The sequence below is a fragment of the Dipodomys ordii genome, unplaced genomic scaffold (assembly GCF_000151885.1).
Source record: "Dipodomys ordii isolate 6190 unplaced genomic scaffold, Dord_2.0 Scaffold135, whole genome shotgun sequence".
Classification (NCBI taxonomy): Eukaryota; Metazoa; Chordata; class Mammalia; order Rodentia; family Heteromyidae; genus Dipodomys; species Dipodomys ordii.
The window spans coordinates 4,733,675-4,756,891 of NW_012267351.1; the positions used below are offsets into that span (position 1 = coordinate 4,733,675).

The window sequence follows — 23,217 nt, forward strand, 5'->3', positions numbered from 1 at the left end:
TTGCAAGGAGTCTCAGGTGCTTGCAGTGTACTCCGGAGTGGGGAGCTCACAGATTCAGGAGGGCTTTCAGCCGCTTCCTCCCACCCTTATGCCTGCTTCTCTGCTTCTGTCTTTTGTTTCTTCTCCTGATTATTTTTGGCTAGTCTTGGGGCTTTGCCAGTCAGGCCCTGGGCACTGTCTCTGAGCCTCCTGTGCTCAAGGCTAGCACTCTACCACTGGAACCACAGAGCTACTTCTGGCTTTTTCTATGTATGTGGTACTGAGGAATCAAACCCAGGGTTCATGCATGCTAAGCAAACACTCTACCACTAAGCCACCATCCCAGCCCCCTCCTGATTGAATTTTACAGTAACCTGGGAAACAAACTGGTCCAGACAGAACTTGCAAGAAGGTAGTGCCAGAAAGCAATCATCTTTAAAGGGACTGGAGGCTGGGCACTGGTGGCTCACACCTGTAATCCTAGCTACCCCAAGGCTGAGATCTGAGGATTGTGAGATTCAAAGCCAGCCTGGGCAAGAAAGTCCATGAGATTCTCCAGTTAACTACCGAAAAGCCAAAAGTGGAGTTGTGGCTCCAGGTTTGAGAGGAGGAATAAAAGCTAAGGGATAGTGCTCAGGTTCTGAGTTCAAGCCCCAGTACCTGCAACAAAAAGAAGAGACCTAAGTAGATTGAGGTCATTACAGAAGCAGGAAGCCCATACTCCCTACCTGGGGGCTAAGGACATGTGTTTCTGAGCCAGGATCCTGGCCTGGCTGAGGACAGGAAGAATCCTGAAAGCTGACCACGGACTTTCTTATGCCTAGACAGCCAAGTTCTTTCCCCTTCAAAGGGCAAGTCACAAACCTGCTTTGATTCCTTGTATGCTGTCTTCTGTCATTTCATGTGATATCAGGACTGGTGTAAGGCCAAATTCTAGAGCTGGAGAAACAGAAGATTTTAGATGCTGTCATTCCCCAGCAAAAGGCAGTCCACGATCAGCACGTGGCACAATCTTACTCTCTCCACCTCACTCAGACCTGTTGAAGTGGAATAAAGGACTTTGTTAAGTCACACCAGTTTTGCTTTAACTCTCCCGAAGAAGAGTAGATGGCTTCCACAGCAAGTCACAACTGTGGGTTGACATGGTCCTGCAGCCCAGCTACTAAGGCAAATGGCAATGGCGCCCCCATGTGGCAGCATCAACACTAACTGCATGTCACCCAAGACCAAAGGGGCCTAGGAGGGACTGGGGATTCTTGGGGTATGAATGCCACTTGAAATTTTCATTGTCCAATATTTGTTATCCATAGTCAGCCACTGTCTGAAAACATTAAATTGAAAATTCCACAAATAATTTTTTTCGGGTCCGGACGTGGGGCCTGAACTCTGGGCCTACATGCTGTCCCTCAACTCTTCAGCTCAAGGCTAGCGCTCTACCACTTGAGCCACAGCACCACTTCTGGCTTTTTTTTTTTTTTTTTTTGCTTATGTGGTGCTGGGGAATCGTGCAAGACCTCATGCATGCAAGGCAAGCGCTCTACCACTGAGCCACCTTCCCAGCCCCAATTCATAATTCATACCATAATGATAATCTCATGCTGTCCCTTGCGGGGCTGTGACATCCCTTCTGTCCAGTGTGTCTGTTATACCCTATCTGCCCATTTTGTAGTAGCCATTTAGGTTACGAGATTGACCGAGTCAGTGTTGTTGACCTCAATTACTGTTCCTAATTTATACATTTACTACAGATGTAAAAATAAAAATCATGTGCACACACAAAATTTAGTTGGAGTAAGTACCCCACTAATAAGGAAGCACAACTATAATGCTATTTCCAGACAAATTTAGTACACCTTTCTCCAGGTTAATAATGCTTCTCAATGAGCTGGCATGAGGATTCCTAGCTCTACCATGTTTTATGAAATTCATTCACCTTGCTCCTTCCCTAATTTAGGAAGTGCAGGGTTGAATAAAATGATTCAAAATGCCAGACTCAGCCTGTACCTGTACTGGTGGCTCTATGCCTGTAATCCTAGCTACTTAGGAGGCTGAGATCTGAGGATCAAGGTTCAAAGCCAACCAAGGAAGGAACGTCCTTGAGATTCTTATGTTCAATTAACCACCAGAAAACCAGAAGTGGAGCTCAAAGTAGTAAAACATTAGCCTTGAGCAAAAGAGCTCAGGGACAACACCCAGGTCTTGAATTTAGTGCCCAGACCTTGAGTTCAAGAGCCATGACTGGGAAAAGGAGTGGGGGCGGGGGGGAGGAGCCAGGCTCATGCCAGTAATTCTAGCTATTCAGGAGATTGAGATGAGGTTCCTGACTCAAAGCCAGCCCCACGGAGTGAATGTCCTGCTTTTTCTGTCTTGCCAGCATATGCCAAAACTGGACTAGTAAAGCCAAGACTGGGCCTGACACTTGTCCATGGATATTGGGCAAATTCAAAGTATCATCTGCCATCCCCCCTGATCCCCTAGAAATAGACGTTTATTTTCCCATGTGTGTTGCTCATACTTTATGTGGGCTTTTTTTTTTTTTTTTAACATTTCTACTGTTGAAGTGACCGATGCTTAAGAGGTCATGTCCTAACTAAGAACCCAGTGGTTCATGCCTATAATCTTACTGAGGAGGCTGATACCTGAGGATCACAGTTCAAAGCCAACCTGAGCAGGAAAATCTACATGACTCTTGTCTCCAATTAACCACCAAAAGCCAGTAGTTGGGGCTCTAGAGTTCTAGCCTTGTATGAAGTTCAGGTTCAAGGCCGAGTACATGTTACAGAACTGCTCCCCTCCCCCCCCCAAAAAAAAAGGTCACAGGAAAACAGCATTCCAGGACTCAAGGTCCTGTCTCAGGTCCAAGGTCTCCAGATGACTGTGGGAAACACCCCCATTTGTAGAACACTGCCCAACCTCCCTCCTCTCCCCTCCCTCCCTCTTCCTGGCCAAGAGCTCAGATACCTTTAGCCTACTGAGCTCAAAGCCCTTACACCAAACCCTAAGAGACAATAAGCACACATTCTATCACCTAACCCAGGACCCCAGCCCTTTTTGTGCTTCTTCAGATAGGTTCTCCAATTTCTGATAGAGGCCAGCCTTGGATCAAGATCCAAGATCCCAAGCAAATGGGATTACTGGTGTTAGCTACTATACCTAGCTTCTTTGTTGAGATAGGGTCCTTCTGCCCAAGCCCAGGCCCAGAGGTACACATCACTATACACAGCAAAATAAGGATGGTTTTTGCTTCACATCTCCAATTTTTGGAAGGTTTTTACTTTACACACTTCCTAAGGGCATTCCTGAAAAATCTCCCCTTTTAAAACATCTAAATAACTTCCTAAAGAGCACCAATATCCCACTATCTTCCCTATGAAGACCACTGCTGTTCTTGAGAAGTATCCAGTTACTATGTCTTACAGCCCAAACCCTCACCAACCCAATGGAAGCAGAATTCACACACTTCCCACCCAAGCGGCCCCATTGGAAAAGTTTGTAATTGCTTTGGTTTCCTTCCCAGCACCCTCTTGCGCAGGGTCACACGCCAAATGATCCCAGAACTCCTGGAAGCTATCTGGGCCCTGGCCCACCTCTGGATGGCTGGGCCTAGGCTCCCACTCCAAGAAGAGACACAGGAGAAGAAAACCAAGCTCACCACACACATGCTTAAACCTGGCTAGACCAAAAGTATGCATGACTGAGCCCCAAGGCCCTGAGGCTGGGGCAGTTAAGGTATCTTCTGATGACTTCTGCCCCTGGCCACACTTGAAAGCACTCTGCATTCACACAAACACCCATCTCTCACACACCCCATTCATCAATCAGGGCACCAATTGTTGTAGCTGCTTCCTGCTTTGGGCATACCAACCTTGGCACCTACCTTCTGATGCTGTCAAACCTTCAAAGAAAGGCCCATGGGGAGCTCACACACTCTGAGGAGTAAGGCAGGGATTCCTACATTGGAGGAGCCGAGTAGGAGTGGGGGCCAGGGATATCGCCTCATGTCCCAGGGGGCAATGACTGCATTGTTATTCTGACCCAAGGGCTCCAACAAGGAGTTTTTCTTTTTCTCCCTCCACTCCCCCACTGATCCCTTTTCCAACGTGCGCGCGCGCGCGCACACACACACACACACGCACACACGCGCGCACACACACACGTACGTTATATTAGGAAATTAAGAAAATCATTCCTCTGCATTTAAAACAGGTTTCTTTTTATTAGTTTTTCCTAAACTTGTCTCATGTTTACTGAGTATTTTTCTTTAGTGTAAGAATGTGACTTGGAGTTTTAACAAACCAATTTGGATAACGCAACCTGGATAAATACTTGTTTGCACACAAGTTATCAATACCCAGTCTCTGGCCTGCTCCATGGAAATTTAGCTGGTCTTACAGCCTGTCTATACAGAGGGCACGCAGACCACATTTTATTTTATCTCTAGTTTTTAACTTTCCAATCCACCCCCAACCCGACACCCAAACCCTTCCCCGCAACACACACACACACACAATGTTTAGAAGAAATGGCCATTAAGGACTGAGTCAGTTGCATAAGAGTTGGCTTAATCCCGCAGCCAGCACTTTGAGGGGCTACTGGCCTCACGGCAGGCCAGCTGAAGTTCCCTCCTGAAGCACACCCAGGAAAGGAAAAAAAGAGGATGCTGGAGGCCCAGGGCTCGAGTCCTGTGGAGGGGGGGAGAGGGGAGAAGGCCTCCACCGGCAGCCTCTCCCCTCTGTACAGTTGTCTCTGTAGCGCCTAAGGGCGGTAACATTCTAGACACTTCCTGTATGGACAGAAAACACATTCTAGCTATGCACAGTATAAGCTTATTTCCAACACAGGCCAGTACTCACAGAGACGCTCTGTTACACAGATTACCAGTTGTTACAAAGATCTGAAACATAACCAACGAAACTTATTTTATAGTAACAGTTGCTAAGGCAAGTAACCAACTTTGGCCTTTAATACAGGCTCCCCTTGACGTTTCTAAAACACCCCTCCCTACCCTTGTGCCCCCCAAAGGGCACCGAGGAACACTTGGGCACACCTGATCCGTATGGCTGCACATTAAGAAATGTGGTGTCGCTGCAATGCCGGGCTCCATGTTCCCAACGCTAATCTAGGACTCTTCCCATACAATCCAGTGTATCTGAGGTTTCTCATCATCTGTCAGCTGTTGAACAAATACAAATTGGCAGGTTCATGACAGATATTAACACTTAAACATAAAAGTAATCATGAATGAGCCTAAGAAAGCACTTTTAATTCTTATCCCAGGGGTTTGGGCTGAATTTACACAGAACATCTGCCACCTGAACAAACAGGCCGGGATCCAAATCCTTATACCATAATGGAACAAGGATCAATCATTTCCTCAGACTTGCCATGCCCATATGGGACAGTATTTAATCTGAACTGAGGAAATTAGCTCGCTTTAACGCTTGGGGTCTTCATGAATACACTTTCAAGAAGTGTCTCCAAGTCTAAACTCAAGTTTATAACTTGCTCTGAGGGAAGAGGGTATTTCTAAGAATAGCACATGGCATTTACTGGGAGCTCCTTCCCGAAGAGGAGGGGGTAGGGGGGAGGGCTGGGGGTGAAGCTTGAGGATGTCTGGGATCCTCTCCTATGTTAACACATTCCAGGCCGAGCTCTGGCCCTGAGAGAGAAGGAGCCCCTACCCCAGCCCACACCAAGCACACAACCTTGGTGATAATCTCTACAATTGATTTTAGAAGCATAAATCGAGCTCCTTGCCATTTAAGTAATAATGCAAAAGAGCCTTCTTGGTAGCTAGTCATAGCTGTTGCTAAAGCTCAGCTTTCCAAAACAAACATTCTTCTAGAAGCATGATTAAACAAAAAAAAGGAGTGAAGCGTAAGCTCAGTAACACTAACTGGGCTTCTAAATAGTACCATTATGAAGAGATACAATGCACTTATAATTTCTGTACCTAACTATTTAGAAGTCAAAATGCTCCATACATTACCTATATCCCCCGCCCCCCCAAGATCCCCTAAAAACTGACTAAGAAATCTCCAGTATTTGCTTGCTCTAGTTGATATTTAGAACAAAGTTGACAACTTAAAGCTTTATAATAGTCTGTTTTAATATAAACAAGTGTTGGAATCAATCAATCAATCAATGTCCATCTCAGGAAGCTTCTTGTCCGTGTCTGAAGGCACAGCCGTGTCTGCACCCTGCTCCGTGGCCCGAGAGCCGGGGTCGAGGTCTCCTTGTCCGTCCACTGGTCCATTCTGCTCAGTATTTTTCTGCTCCTCTTTCGGAGGTTCCACTTTGGGTTTGGGCTTTGAAACTATAGGACTACAAATACTTGTCAGCTCCTAGAATGTGAAGAGAGAAAAACCATAGTTTCTTAATCAATTAGTAAGTTTAACAAATGACAGGCTTCATTCACCCTTTCTGGCCAGATCCCAACCCCGTCTCCTACAGGGCACTGGAGGACTAGAGATCAAAATAATGCTGACAAGAAATGACAGTTCACTATTACCTTAATTTTAGCTTCAATCTCTTTTGTCTTTACAACGGGATCCACAGTCAGACTCTGCTTGTTCTGTAAATTCAGCCTGGTGTTCATCCACTCCATTGCCTCGTTCGTGCTTTTCTCTACCTTCGCTACATCGGCAGCATCCAAATGGTCGTACTGGTCCTCCTGCAAGCGCACAAGGTCAGGCAAGTGGTCATGGGTAATGTCTACCTGACCTACTCAGCATCTCTCAAACAGCTCAAGAATGATCGTGTGGCCTCATCATTGCAGAAGACAGTAAATATTCAAGAAAGGAATGGCCCTAATTTCTCAGACACTGAGGAAACAGATTTTAAGGGCAAGAAAAACATGTAAGGGGACAATTAAAAAGCTCCAATAGTGCAAATGGGTGTAGCTTTTACACAAAATCTTAGGAAAATAATGTCACATTGTAACAAGTTACTAAGATACCACAGGCATGCTAGTCTGGAACAAACACAATAATGAATACAATTTTTAAAAGGAGGCCTTTCACAAGCATAATTTACTGACAATCTATCAAAGCAGAGAGGGGTATCACTCAGTGGCAGTGTTTGCTGGGCTCAGGCTGTGACTGTACAGACTCCCTGGGGAGCCAGGGAGGGGACGAGAATATAGTGGAAAACAGAGAGGTCAGAACCCATACTATGTAGTCAAACTAGAGTTGAATTCCAGCTGTTCTGGCTCAGAATCTTGGGTCTCTTCACATTGGAAGTCACCCACATATGGTGACTCTAGCACCTACTCTTTTTTTTTTTGGGTCCGGTTGTGGGGCCTGAACTCTGGGCCTGGGCGCTGACCCTCAGCTCTTCAGCTCAAGGCTAGCGCCCCACCACTTGAGCCACAGCGCCACTTCCGGCTTTTTTCTTATGTGGTGCTGAGGAATCGAACCTAGGGCCTCGAGCATGGAAGGCAAGTGCTCTACCACTGAGCCACCTTCCAGCCCCCTCTAGCACCAACTTTACAAGGGCACTACAGGAGTCAAATATTCATGGAGTATGTTATAGAATACTCAAAATCCTTGTTAGGTAGTTTACAGTTGAGATAGTACTCCATCTGCGTAACAAACCACCTAAATTACAAGGCTAACATGTTCACAAGAAGTCCAGCACAGAACATGCTGCCTACTACAGAAGAAGCATTTTACAATAAAAAAAGGGAAATTATACAAATACTTCTCTAGGTAGAATTCTAGATTCCACCTATTAAAGAGAAACAGCAAATCCTATGGTTCTTGATACATCCATAAAAAACATTGCACATTACATTAAGAGAAAGTCTGCTAGGTAATATCATGAAATTTAATTCTGCAAATTAAGAGTAAGAATATATGACAAAAACAAAAACAAAAAACACCCTTACCTTGTTTTTGAAAGAGCTGATTACTTTCATATACTGTTGGATTTGTTTGCCTAGTTCTTCAAATAATTTTGGTCTTTCTTCAGATTCCTGAAACCGTGTCTTAATGGGTTGGCCTAAATTCTTAACAAAAGAGAGAATACATAAAGTCTTCCTAGGGTAAACATTTGAGGGTTGTACTATTTCTATTCTGACTAAATCTGGATATGAGCTAAAGTACATCTAATCTCCATAATTCATATGTGCATGTACACAACTCAAAATATGTTTCAAAATCCAAGCACTGGTAGCTCACACCTATAATCTTATTCAAGAGGCTGAGATTTGAAGATCACGGTTCAAGGCCAGCCTGAGAAGAAAAAGTCTGTGAAACATTTTGACTCCAATTAACCACCCAAAAAGCCAGAAATGACTTTGGTTTATTTATGTATTTATTTTTTGGCCAGTCCTGAGGCCTGAACTCAGGCCCTGGGCACTGTCCCTGAACTTCCTTTGCTCAAGGCTAGCACTACTCTACCACCTGAGTCACAGTGCCACTTCCAGCTTTTTCTGTGTACGTGGTACTGAGGAACTGAACAGAGGGCTTCATGCATTGCCAGCCCTTGAAGCTGTGGTTTAAGTGGTAGAGTGCTAGCCTGGAGTAAAAAAAAAAAATCAGGGATAGCAACCAGTTCAAGCCCTAGGACAAGCACCAAAAAATACAGTAAAATACAATAATAATAATAATAGTCTCCCCAGACTACTGGAAATCAAATGCTGCCACCGGCTGGGTAGAGTATGTGCCTCAACACTGCTTCCAGACTTCCTGAAGCAGTTGTCATGTGAGCCTTAGTTCTCAAAACGGGGGGGGGGGGGGGGGGGGGGGGGGGGGGGGGGGGCGGGAACGAATGGGTGACCAAAACTTACTTCCCTCCAAACAGAGATACACAATACTAAAGTTTATCTGGCAAAAACTTTTTAAATTAAAAATGAACAACACTTGAATGTGTCTGATGAAGCCTTTAGATCTAACCACCTCTCTTACTAGATAAGGTTAAAGACCACTATGGTGATAAAAAAACCAGCAAAACAGCATGGAAGAAGACTCTGTGGAACCAATGACCACTTCTTCAAGTACTCAGGGAAAAGGAAAAGCCACTCACACAGGTTCAGGGGACACATCAATAAATGTATACATTTTATTTGGATCCTGATTCAAGCAAACTAAAAAATAATCATTTACTGAACAATGGAACTTGAAAAATGAATAAAACAGTGACATTAAGGTGTGATAATGGTACAGTATAAAGCTGTGTTTTCTTTAAAAATACACACTGAAATGTTAATTGATTAAGTATCATTTAAATCATGAGATATTTGCTTCAAACAATTGGGGATGGTCTGAGAAGCAGAACAAGAATGAAACAAACGGGCTGGGAAGGTGGCTCAGTGGTAGAGCACTTGTCTTGCATTCATGAGGCCCTGGGTTCAATTCCTCAGCACCACATAAGCAAAAAGAAAAAAGCCGGAAGTGGCACTGTGGCTCAAGTGGTAGAGTGCTAGCCTTGAGCTGAAGAGCTGAGGGACAGTGCCCAGGCCCACAGTTCAGGCCCCATGACCGGACCAAAAAAATAAATAAATAAAAATAAAGAGCTGAGGGACAGCATCCAGACCCAGAGTTCAGGCTCCACGACCGGACCCCCCCCCCAAAAAAAAAAAAAAACTGGCCCAGTGACTAAAGCCTGTAGTGACCAAAGTCTCTCAGAGTGGACTCCTGACTACGTTTGCCAGGAAGATACATAGTACTATCCTTGAGTGACTCCACTCAAGAGGTCAGTCGCAATAGCCGTCTGGTACAAAGCCAGTAGCGATACAGGGCCAAGACTAAAGGGAAATGCACATCCTTGTGTACTTGCATCCCTTTTCAAACAAAAGCCCTCAAGGGTCAACAATAGTCTTCAAATACAAAACCGGATTCTTTGATCACGAATCAAAACTACATACAGGGTCACAGATTCCACATGGCTATTCTTTGTATCTCTAACCCCAAGAATGCAGGAAATTTTTAATTCAGTGGAATGCTGGAAATCAAAATCCAATTGACAGAGAAACAAGTAGTTATTATGAGACTCTAAAAGTGAAAATAACAATGAGCTTGTAACATAAAGAGTATTCTCTAAATCACAGATTTTACCCTGTGTTTTTTAACATGACATGAGAATCTGTTTCAGATGTATGCTACTTTTCTTGAAAACTACAAAGGTTTGGAGTATTTCTAGTCTCAAAGAGTCACTTACTTTTAACTCTGTCAATTTATCTACATAAACTTGCTTTGGCTGGTCTTCTCCATCTTCATACAACCAATTTTCAGTATCTTCTAATTTCAAGGTAAAACTGTTACGATCCTAAAGATAAGAAAACATAGTAAACAGATCAAAAATCAATTGACACCTGGTAGGTGGTACATTCCTGTAATCCTAGCATTCAGGAGGCTGAGGCAGGGAGAACTCAACTTTGAGGCCAGCTGGACAACACAGCTATCTCCAAAACCTAAAAATTCACAATACACAGAATGCATCGATTTTTCTGGAATTTGCTTTAAAATTAATGTAACAAAGAAATAGATGATATAAAAAAACAAGGCTGGAAATGGTGTTTTGTTTTTTTTTTTTTAACAAGGTACAGGTTATTTGTATAGTATTATTTATGCTAGAAGGAACTTGGATTGCATTTGAAGATTTCAAAACTAAAAATTCCAGTTAAAAGTTAAAAAGCCAGGCTGGGAAGGTGGTCAGTGGTAGAGTGCTTGCCTTGCACACACGAGGCCCTGGGTTCGATTTCTCAGCACCACATAAGCAGAAAAAGCTAGAAGTGGCACTGTGGCTCAAGTGGTAGAGCGCTAGCCTTAAGGTGAAGAGCTCAGGGACAGCACCCAGGCCCAGAGTTCAGGCCCATTGATCAGCAAAAAAAAAAAAAAAAGTTAAATGCCAGAGTCAGACACTTACAGGTGACGCACAACCTGTATGTAATCTTAGCTATTCAGGAGGCTGAGATCTGAGGATCACAGTTCAAAGCCAGCCTGGGTAGAAGTCTGTAAGATGCTTATCTCCAATAAACTACTCAAAAACAGTCAGAAGTGGTACTGTGACTCAAGTGAGAAAGAGCTAGCCTTAAGCACAGAGGAGAGACAGTGCCCAGGCCCCAAGTTCAAGCCACAAGACTGGCAAAAATAAAGTTTAAATAAATAAATAAAAGTTAACGCCAGTGACTCAAGTTGTAACCTAATGGTAGAGTACCAAGTTCAAAACCCAATTGTGGAAAGAAAAAGCAATAAAAATAAAACAATAAAAGCTGGGGATTAATGGCTTATACCTGTGCCATCTACTGGGGAGATTGAGATCAGTGCAAACCCAGACAAAAGGTTCAAGAGAATCCCCCCATCTCAACAGACAGGTCTGGGCACATATGGGGCACTTGTGGCTCACACCTATAATCCTAGCTACTCAGATGGCTGAGCTCTGAAAATCAAAGTTAAAAGCTAGCCCAAGCAAAAAAGTCTTTGCAACTCTAATCTCTTAATTAAGTAGCAAAAATCTGGAAGTGAAGGTGTAGCTTAGGTGCCAACCCTAAATACGAGAGTGTGAGGCTCTAAGTTCAAGCCCCAGTACCATGCACACACAAACATATACACAAAGGTTGGGGCACAGTGGCACACGTCTATCATCCAGCTATGAAGTATTAAGAGGATCATATTTCGGGCCACCCTAGAAAGCTAAGACTAAAGCAAAACATGGACTAGAGACATGGCTTAAATAGAATCCTTGCTTGGCAAGTTCCATAGCAACAACAACAACAACAACAAAAAAAAACCACCGCATAAACAGCACTCAAATATGTCAAAAAATGGTATATAAAGTGATGCATGGGGCAGAGGCAGTGGCTTACCCTACAATGCAAACCATCCAGGAGGCAGATTGGAGGACTGAAGTTTGAGACCAGCACAGTCAAAAAAATTAGCCAGGGGTTGGGAGTGTGTTTCAGTGGTAGAGTGCTTGCCTAGCATGCATGAAACCATGGATTTGATTGCTAAGTACCACTTAAACAGAAAAAAGCCAGAAGTGACTCTGTGGCTCAAGTGGTAGAGTGCTAGCCTTGAGGGAGGGGGGAAAAAAATAAAAACACCCAAGGATAATGCCTAGGCCCTGAGTTCAAGCCCCAGAACTGGCCCCCCCACAAAAAAAATTAGCCAGACCTCACCTCAATCAGTAAAACCCCAGAACTGGCCAAAAACAAATTAGCCAGACCTCATCTCCATCAGTAAAACTGTGGTGGTGCACAACACCCCTGTGATCTAGGAGGCCTGGGTAAGGAGAAGTGCAATCCAAGTCCAGCCCTGGGTAACAACTCAAAACTCTACTTAAAAATTAACTGAAGCCAAAAGAGGGCTGAAGGTATGAATTAAGTGGTCTAGGAAACTGAAGCCCTGAGTTCAAACCCGAGTACCACCCCCAAAAAGAAAAGGAAACTAATACACTAAAACTAACCTATGGGAAATACTACAAAAAAAAAAGATACTAAATAAACTATAGGGCTGAAGAGAGGGGTATGATTCAAGTGTTATTGGTTGCCTAGCAAGCACAAGGCCTTGAGTTCATATAAACTACCCCCATAAAGGTACATACACATAGACTAAAATTCCCTAACACAGTTCTAGATGCTTCTAGAAGACACAGCTTACACTGTAGCCACACTTACATCTTCACTCACAAACTTCTCATATTCACCACCAAGCTTGTCTCTCATTTCGTACACATATTCTTCCACGGCGTTTTTGGCATCATTACGCTCCTTCTCCAGTTTGTCCTGCATGATCATCTTACCCTAGGAAGAGCAACGACATAAGTAAAGACAACTACAACAATTTCCTATTGAAGTACTTACAAAATAACCAGTGTAACTTAAAAGTACAGAAGCATTCTTCCCTAAATCCTTTTAGTTCTGTGAATCCCCTAACAAAGATAAGCTGGAAGACTAATTAATCAACAAATGGTAATGGTCAAGGAGAGTTTGAGTGGGTTTAGGAAAAACTGATACTCAAGATACAAAAAAAAAATCAAGATACAAAAAAGAAAGACTACTGATATATTCTGCTGTATTATTTTGAAACACCAAGAAAAATTGAATTTATTCACAGTGTAAATGCTAAAGGCCTGTAAAACAAAATTATTTTGAGATGGAGCAGGTAATTCAAATAATGCTACCATTAATGTAATGTTCTTTTTCCTACTGATCCACTCCCATGACCCACCCACTTCAAGCACCCTCAAGTCTCTAGTGAACACCACCATCCCTAAGATAAAAATAACACTGTCAGACATCTTACCACAGGGTTTCTGGCAATCAGACATTAATGTTAGTAGTGCTATAAAGAATTTGGGCTTTCCATAGAATCTATTTCTTATACTATCCTTATTGCCCAAATACCTAAATTATTTTCTCAAAGCCCAAACTAGCAAAAAAATGCATGGACACAACTAGACAAGAATCTGATTATAATCATACTATTTTGTGCCAACACACTGAAAAACAAACCTCATTTTCAATGTACAAGTTGAGCATCTCTCGGTCTATCTGCCACAATAGCTGATTCTCAATTGGCAGGTCCACAGTACTGGTCTTCACTTTTGCCTTCTTGGCTTGAGGGGGTTGGTCCGTCTTTTTGTCTTTTGATCCAGCTTGAGAAGTCTGAAATTTAAAACAATCATTAAAAACAAAACATATAGGCTAACTTGAATTTCAAAATGGGTCAAATGTCAAAAGCTACTGTGGTTCCCAATGATCTAAATAACTCGTAACTATACTAACTCAATTATAAATATGATACAAAGGATGCAAGAGTTAAGCTCAGAAATGGAAATGTGGTTATCAGGGATTGGGAAAGGGGAAACGGGGAGTTCTTTCACAGGTATAAAGTTCCATTGTGCAAAAATAAAGTTCTAAAGATCAATCATACTGCAATATACAGATACTTTAAAATGTAACCTTTGTTGTATGCATTTTGACACAATTAAAATTTTTAATTTGATTTTTTTATTGTGAGAATACCCTACAGAGGGGTTACAATTACGTGGGCAAAGTAAAGAGTACATTTTTTTCTTTTTGGGTCGGTCGTGGGGCCTGAACTCTGGGCCTGGGCCCTGTCCCTCAGCTCTTCAGCTCAAGGCTGGCGTAAAGAGTACATTTCTTATCAAGCATTGTTGCCTCCTCCTTTGTTTCCCCTTCCCATCTCAACCCCTCCCCATGACGCTCCCGCCCCAACAATTAAAATTTTTATAACATTATATACATAGCAACTCCTGCAAACCCACAACCAACACACAATCACTATTTTTACGTTTTAGAGCCGGGAGCTGGTAGCTCACACCTGTAATCCTAGCTACTCAAGAGGCTAAAATCTGAAGATTGCAGTTCAAAGTCAGCCTGGGCAGGAAAGTCCAATCAACCCCCAGAAAACCAAAAATGGAACTATAGCTCAAAGTAGTAGAGTGCTAGCCTTGAGTGCAAAAGCTCAGGGTATGTCCAGGCCCTGCATTCTAGGTCCACAACCAACAAAAAAACAAAAAACAAAAAATTTTAGGCTGGAGATTTAACTCAGAGGCAGAGTAGGTGTCTAGCACTCCCGATGCCCTGGGTGCTATCCCCAGCACAGGAAAAAAATAAAACTTTTGTCTTCCTTTCTCATCTAAACACAGGTATGCATATGAAATCAGTGTGGAGAGGGTATCACAGTGTGATCTCTATTATGTCTATAGTTATGCACATTTCCACAAGGACTGAGATCCCATTTACCTGACATAAATGCACAGATGAGAAGGCACTGACCTTTATCCCTTGCTACACATTCTATTCTTCAAAGTGTCTACTCATACACTATGCAGTTTTCTTTGGGTTTTAGTGATTTCTTTCCCCACAACTAATTATGTCTTAGTTTTTTCAAATTTTATATTTTTGTCTCTACAAGTTTTCATCACTTCTTCTATGCTTGTCAAGCCTTTCCTTGTACACTAACTCAAAAAAATACTTACATTTTTTGACAAAAACCTTACTATATAGCCTAGACTTATAGTATAGTCTAGGCCATAGCCTTCTTGTTGGAATTACTGGTGTATCCAACCATGCCCAGTCTCATTTCATTTAGAAACAAAACTAAGAAAGGCACTTCTGCTCCTAATCCACCCCATGGATCAGGACAGGAAACTTTCTATGGCTCCCGAGCATGGCGAAGAGGGCTTGGGCATGAGGTCTTGTGATTCTTTCTCATTCACCTATACACACTGACCTATACAGAGTTCCTACTCTCTCCCAAGTTGAATGGTTTTCCATCTTGGAAAACTCCAAGGCAACTAACAGAATCTGCAAGCACAATCTCTTTAGTCCATTTCTTTGTTGGGGGACGACGGGGTTTGGCAGTGCTAGGATTTGTATCAGGGCCTTGAACTTGCTAGGCAGGCCCTCAACTGATAAGCCATGTTTTCAGGTATTCTGAACTTTTTTTCTTTGCTAGTACTGGGGTTTGAACTTAAGCCCTTGCACTCCAGCTTTTTCACTCAGCTGGTGCTTTACTACTTGAGCCAAACCACACTTGCTGTTCTGGCTTTTTGCTGGCTTACTGGAAAAAAGTCTTAAACAGATTTGTTTGCTCACACTGTCTTGTAACCTTAATCCTCAGAACTCTTTTCTGAATGGCTATTTTTTGTTTGTTTTGGTACCATTCCTGGGCTTGAACTCAGCCTGGGCACAGAGCCCAAGTTGCTCACTGGAACCACGCTACCCTTTTGGCATTTTGGTAGATAAATGGAGGCATGAGTTTCATGGACTATCCTGCCTGGATTAGCTTTGAACCATAATCCTCACCACTGGCACCTAGCCTTTCTTCTTTTTGAATATTACTTGCCCAGCTAAAGGAAAGCAAGTAAAAATCTTGTTTGTGGACATGAAAATGGATAACATGTTTTAGCAACCTTAAGGCTCTGCCAATTTTGTTGAACACCACAATGAGAAATTCCTAAGAGCCTGAGATTATACACTGCAACTGAAGAACAGTCTCAAATAACTAATGCAGGGGGTTGGGCTCAACAGTAGAGCCTAATAAAAATGCAAGGCCCTGAGTTCAAGTGCCTCAGTTCTAGTACTGCCTATCCCGCCCCCAAAAGGGTTGAAAATATTCAAAAATGTTACACATTAACTTTAGCATGTATCAGCTACTTAAATATAGTCAGTATTTCCAGTCTTTCAACAAAAAGACATGAGGAAGGCAGTTCACAGACTCTGAAGAAAAAAAATCTTAATTCTCAATAGTATCAAATAAACTATGATGGTGTCTCAGCTACAGCCACCAAGAAACCAGCATGAACCATTCACTTAACCTAGCACAACTAAGGCCTCCAAGTGCTGTCCTCCCATCCACCAACCAGAACAACTGAAAAAACATCTCACAAAAATGCCCTTCCCAAATACACTACAGAATCGTGCTAAAAATTTTCTAAATAACAAAGTACAACTACCTTCCAAGGCATATCCTCCTCAGTCAAAATCTTGCACAGTACTACTGCCTTATTGGCAAAAAAATAAAAATAAAAATGGGGGTGGGGGAAGGGTCGGTCATAGGGCCTGAACTCTGGGCCTGGGCACTGTCCCTCAGCTTTTCAGCTCAAGGCTAGCACTCTACCACTTGAGCTACAACACATTTCCAGCTTTTTCTGTTTATGTGGGGCTGAGGAATCGAACCCACGGTCTCATGCATGTGAGGCAAGCACTCTACCACTAAGCCACCTTCCCAGCCCCATTATTGGCAAAATTCTTACAGGCAGTTTTGACCAAGCATGGTTTAAAAAGAAAAAAGAGAAATTTCAAAGGTTTTAAATTCTTACGCACATGCTCTGCAGTTCAGCTGCCATGTAGCTCTCTGCCCCACATTATCATTGTGTCATCTGATGCTTGTTTGCCTCCCTTTAAATTTTGTGCACATATCCTCCCCAAAAAAGCAACTGCAAAAGTATGGCAATCCTTTCAAGTCAAAGAGGGGACATCATGTAGTAGTTTAACCAATAAAGGAAAAATTGTAGATTATTACCAGGTGTGGTAGCTCATGCCTGTAATCCTAGCTACTCAGAAGGCAGAGATCTGAGGATCATGGTTCAAAACCAGCCCGGGCAAGAAAGGCTGTGAGACTCTTATCTCCAATAAACCACCAGAAAACCAGAAGTGAAGCTGTGGCTCAAATGGTAGAGCACTAGCCTGTAAGAGCTGAGGGACAGTGCCCAGGCCCAGAGTTCAAGCCCCATGACAGACAAAAAAAAAAAAAATTGTTGAAAGATGACTAAAATTAAAAATAATGTGGTGGAAGCTGGACACATACCCCTAGTACATACCTAACTATGCACCCAGGGCATTCAGTTTTTCCCAACTAGGAATTTTCTTGGAACCACATACATTCCCACAGGGCCTACTACATATGAAAAGTCTCAATCATAACAACTCATACCTCCATTTCTTCGGACTCTGCCTTATTTTCTGCTGGTGTCTGCTGCTGTTGCTCTTCCACATGTGGTTCTTCCTGGTCCACTTGCATCTTCTGAAAAATAGGTCAAATTAAATCCTGGGAAATGCAAGAAGTCTAAACCGCCTTCATGACATACCGACAAAGTCAGATGGTATAGAATTCCTGCTCAAGAACCAGCACTCAGAATACCTAGGCTCAAATTCCACCTATGGAATATACTACCTGGAACACAAAGTTTCCATTCTTAGATCAACTAATATATAATCTGTATGAAGAGAGTAACAGTTGCCCCACACATATATTAGGGTGACCAGAGAACTGTTGTATAAACTACAGCACTCAAGAGTACCCCAGGGCGGCATTGTTCACAATCTACAAAATACAAACTCAAGATTGCATGAATTTCTCCAAGCTACCTCACAAGCAATTTCTTTCAAGAGTCTTAACTTTTCCAAGCAATTCCTACACCTGCATTTTCAGCCTTAAAAAGTACAGCCACTGCATGCATTGAGGAATGTGAACACACTGAAGAGTTCTCTTAACAGCAATAATGAGGTTTATGGAGAGGGTGAAGGCTCCCAACACCTGAAATTTATATGAATACCCGAGTACTTTGAACATTGTTAATGCTGATATCAGAACACTTCAAACAAAATCTGAATATAAGATCCATCTTAGTTTAAGCTTTGAACAAGAGCATAATATGAATCACTACAAATGAGTAAGCAATTTATTCTATTTGTTAAAAAAAATAAAGACACAAGAGTGTTCTTCTATAACAAGAATCAATTTCCACAAACTATAAAAATGGCTCAACACACTGGAGTAATTAGACGTGTATAAACCTACTCTCAGCAGCTCAGTCTACCTGCTATCACATCTAGACAAGTCACCTGAGGCCAATATATATGATATAAAATAACCAGATTACCTCTTCCTCCTTTGCATTTTGATCAGTTTCCATAGGTTCCTCATTTTCCTCAGACTTGTGCACTTCCACTAGGGATGCACTGGACACACTGAAAATGCCATGAACATTTACTCGAACCTTGACTTTCACTTTTGAACTGGAGCCATCAGACTGGGGAGTGACTTTCTGAACTGAAAACTGAGCTAGGGACATGAGAGATACAAGAGAACAGTAAGAGGATGAATTCAAACATGAATACATGCTCACACTGCCAGGTGATGTTCAGTGACAGATCAGTAACACAACACTTCAAATGAACAAAGTGAGCATTCATCCCTAGAATGTTCCTGAGTCATCATCCGATTCCTCTCACATATAGTCAAGCTCATCCTGTTCCAACAAAGGGCTCATATATCCCAATTTCCTTTGCCTCCAGTTCCTTATTTCATCTTTATTTGCTATGATAAGCTTCCTGCAACACAGACATGTCATATTCTTATCTACCTGCTTTTATCATTACCAAGAAACTACCATTTCTAGATTGTTACTATGCCAGGGTTCTATTTATGTTGAATTCCCACAATGCTGCAACTGAATTACCATGCTATTCCATGAGGAAAGCAGAGGTTAACTTTTTTTCCACAGCTTATACATATCAGTGAAAACACTTCCAGTTCTTTATCCAAAAAGTATAGATCTTTTATTACATAACTGTAGTTTTTTCTTCTCATCTGGCAATAATTCCAGAGTCTATACATATAAAGATTTCAAAACCTAGAACATACTAACCTAACAAACTGCTAATGATTTTGTATGTGCACCTTGCAACTATATGTTAAAAGTCAAAACTGATTTAACTCTTCTACACACCGTCAAGCACCACCTTATGCACAAAGTATAACCATTCAGAGAAATACTACATGTACAGTTGGAGGCTCAATTAAGTAACAATCCCGCTATTTCTGAACCTGGTAGTTAAGAATGGAAGAGATTTTCTTTTGTGGCCTAAAAAAAAAGCCTAAATTTTAGAATACCACATTTTTTTTTCAGGGGGGGTGTCCAGTCATGGGGCCTGAACTCTGGGCCTGGGCACTGTCCCTCAGCTCTTCAGCTCAAGGCTAGTGCTCTACCACTTGAGCCATAGCGCCACTTCCTGCTTTTTTCTTTTTGCTTATGTGGTGCTGAGGAATCGAACCCAGGGCCTCAGGCATGCAAGGCAAACGCTCTATCACTGAACCACCTTCCCAGCCCAGAATACCACATTTTTTATTGCTGCCCATTCATTTCTCCAAATAGATGCAAAGTTTTGCTATTATTATATTACTTCAATTTCCAATTCAAATCATTTTTTATTTCTAACTCTTCTTACCTATAGCAGGGTCTGGATAGGGCAAATCCTGAGGAGAGCTGTAATAAGCCTCAAGAGTGAAAGGCTCCTTTCTATAAAATGTGAGAACTTTAGAGAAAGGAGCAGCATGATTTTTTGGGAAGACTTCACAATCACTAAAAGGAGGAAAAAGACAAAAATCATTCAAAATTCAAACATCTAAGACTTGGTAATTACTGTATAACTCAGTCTTCTCTAATGACATTATTTCTAGATTTTAAGTGTCCCAAAATACTCTCTTCTCTAAGTAAAAAAAGAAATAAACCCAATCAGCACAAAAAGACATAATAGCAGTAAGACCAAGTATAGGAAATCAGGGCATAAAATTAACTATTTTGCCAAAATATTTCAGAGTTGTGTACGGTGGAGGACAATTTATTACTCAGACTTAACACTGAATTAACTAAGTATACAAATGATAAGTAAATGTATTACCTTGATCCTTCTTCAGCTGGTGAATTCCATCTCAGCGATATTGGATATGCTACCACATCGGTGATAGAAAATTCTCTGACTTTGAAAGCAGGCGATAAGATTGCACACTAGAATGACAATTTTTGCAAATTTCATTTGCAAGTGGACACTAAATGAACCAATATCACTACCATCATGATTTTAAGACACCATCACTGAGGATAATCTTTAAATATTTACATTAATGACTTAATGGTGTCAGTCTAACTTTTGTTGCAATGATATAAGAACAAAAGAAAACTTACCTGCAGTGCACAGCCTCGAGTGACCGCTTCATCAGCATTTAATGTTGTACTAAGCTCTTTACCAAAAAATTTACTGATCTTCTCTTTCACTGCAGGGATTCGTGTGGCACCACCAACAATCTCTACTGCATAAATGTCTTCTTTCTTTAACTCTATATTTAAATAATTAGACATTTAGGGCCTGATGATAGCTCAAACCTGTAATCCTAGCTACTCAAAAGGCAGATATGGAGAGGGAATCCATAAGACATTATTAGAAAAATAACTAAAACAAAATGGGGCTGAGGGTATGGGCTCAAGTGGTAGAATACGCACTTAGCAAGTCCAAGGCCTTGAGTACAAACCCTAGTACCACCAAAAAAAACCCACACATAATTAGAAATTTAGATTTAAAAATTTTTGATGCTGGGTACTAATGGCTCCCATTTCTCATCCTAGCTACTCAGAAGGCTGAGATCTACATAATCTCAATCTAGCCCAAACAAAAATGCCCACGAGACTATCTCTAACCACCAAAAATCTGGGCTAGAGGCATATTCAAACCTTAGAACTGACAAGAAATAAGGTTATAGCAAAATAACTCCGACTATATAACTCCTCATCCCTCATTCCCTACTCCAAGATTTTATATGCATAGACATAGAAGTGCTTGTTTTGATTCTCAAGTTATAGGAAGGGAGGGGAGGCACATAAATAGGATTTTAAGGCCAACAATTTATGTCCTATGGTATACAGAACTGGCACAGTCCTACAGAAGGAATTATTATAAACATCAACTAGCTGAACATTTAAGTATGCTGTACCAGAAAGAAGAAGGCTTTCACAACCCTGACCTGCCATGAAAGAGAAATATTCAGTTTTACCACTAGACATTCCAGTATTTTATTCACAAAATACATAGTATACAGTTCACATTAAAACACAGGTACTCATGAGAAGGTAAGGAGGTACGTTACCAAGGCTCCACTTTTCATCACTAAATACAAACTTAATACTGCTTGTTTTCATAGTCACACTTTATCATTATCAACCACTACTTCTATTTCTTGAGAAGAATTAAAGATGGGAGATAAATCAGGCACAGTGGTGGGTGCCTGTAATTCCAGCTATTCGGGAAGGTAAGACATCAGGATTCCATGAGCCCATGAATTCTACATGACTCTGGGCAATGAATGTACTGAGACTCTTTCACAAAAGATAAAAAATAGGAGAATGGGGGCATAGGACAGGAAAACGCGAATATCTGTCATTATCACTTTGAGCTTTTTGTTTTGTTTTTATTGGTTGTGGGGCTTGAACTCTGGGCCTGGGTGCAGGCCCTCAGCTCTTCAGCTCAAAGCAAGCGCTTTACCATTTGAGCCATAGTGCCACTTTGATTTTCTGGTGGTTTATTAGAAATAAAGACTTTTATTAGAAATAAGACTTTCCTGCCCAGACTGCTTTGAACTATAATCCTCAGATCTCAGCTTCCTGGGTAGCTAGGATTACAGGCATGAGCCACCGGCTCACTTTGAACTTTAAAACCCAAGCCTGGGCTGGGAAGGTGGCTCAGTGGTAGAGTGCTTGCCTTGCATGCATAGGGCCCTGGGTTCGATTCCTCAGCACCACATAAGCAGAAAAAGCCAGAAGTGGCGCTGTGGCTCAAGTAGTAGAGTGCTAGCCTTGAGCTGAAGAGCTGAGGGACAGCGCCCAGGCCCAGAGCTCAGGCCCCATGACTGGCAAAAAAAAAAAAAAAAAACCCAAGCCTATGTTGAGCTAACGCTGTATCTCAACACTCATTAAAACAAAAGCAACCAACAACAGTATATTCTAGGAAAACATTTTGTTCAAGAAGATTAGAAAAGTGATGTATTCTGAAATTAAAAGGCTACCTTCTAGCTGAAGACAAAACTGAAATATCCTGATAAAGAAGTGTCTATCATACCTTCCTTTTGCTGTATATTGTCTTTCAGCTAACCAAGGATTCACAGACAGAAAAAAATTACAAGACCACTACAACCCAACTGAAAATAGAACTGTAAGCAAATAATTCAAAAGTTAGTATCTGAATGATTTTGTTGTTGGTGGTGGTGGTGGAGCTTGAACTCTGGGTCTGGGCACTGTCCCTCAGCTCTTCAGCTCAAGGCAAGTGCTCTACCACTTGAGCCACAGCACCCTTCAGGTTTTTTGGTGGTTTAAGTTTTCTGGTGGAGATAAATTTATGGGCTTTCCTGCCCAGGCTGGCTTGGAACCATGATCCTCAGATCTCAGCCTCCTGAGTAACAAGGATTACAGGCGAGAGCCACTGGCGCCTGGCCCTGAATGATTTTTAGTCTTTTTTTTTGTGGGGGGGGGGAAGACGGGAGGTCGTGGGGCCTTAACACTGGGCCTGAGTGCTGTCCCTCAGCTTTTCACCTCAAGGCTAGCACTCTACCACTTGAGACCCAGCGCCACTTCCGGCTTTCTTTTTGCTTATGTGGTGCTGAGGAATCGAACCCAGGGCCTCAGGCATGCAAGGCAAGCGATCTACCACTGAGCCACCTTCCCAGCCCCCCCGAATGATTTTTTTAGCATCCTTATAAGATTGCCTTGGAGAGCAGTAGCACCCAAGAGGAAAGAAGTATAACATGGAAATGAAGCTGACAAAACTGATACTATAAAACTGTATGAATTGGGGGAATAATAAATAATATTCTCCAAAGGATGAGAGATACACAAATGATGTCATCACAAAATACTTACTGGCTTGTTCTAAGACACTGCGAAGTGGTGGCTCCACCCGAGCCAAGAGATCATCACACATCTCCAGAAATTTGC

The 23,217-nt window shown here is 42.1% G+C and overlaps 1 protein-coding gene across 1 annotated transcript; it reads right to left on the reverse strand.

Annotated features, from left to right (window-relative positions):
• Positions 1-4,171: 4,171 nt before the first annotated feature.
• On the reverse strand, positions 4,172-23,217 carry Hspa4 (heat shock 70kDa protein 4). Its single transcript, XM_013030968.1, has 12 exons — positions 23,143-23,217; positions 20,422-20,573; positions 20,138-20,244; positions 19,685-19,818; positions 18,337-18,518; positions 17,388-17,477; positions 13,436-13,588; positions 12,599-12,724; positions 10,141-10,248; positions 7,868-7,987; positions 6,491-6,652; positions 4,172-6,323 (listed from the first exon to the last, which is right to left on the reverse strand). The coding sequence occupies exons 1-12, from the start codon at positions 23,201-23,203 to the stop codon at positions 6,117-6,119; spliced, it is 1,602 nt and encodes a 533-aa protein (XP_012886422.1). The 5' UTR covers positions 23,204-23,217; the 3' UTR covers positions 4,172-6,116.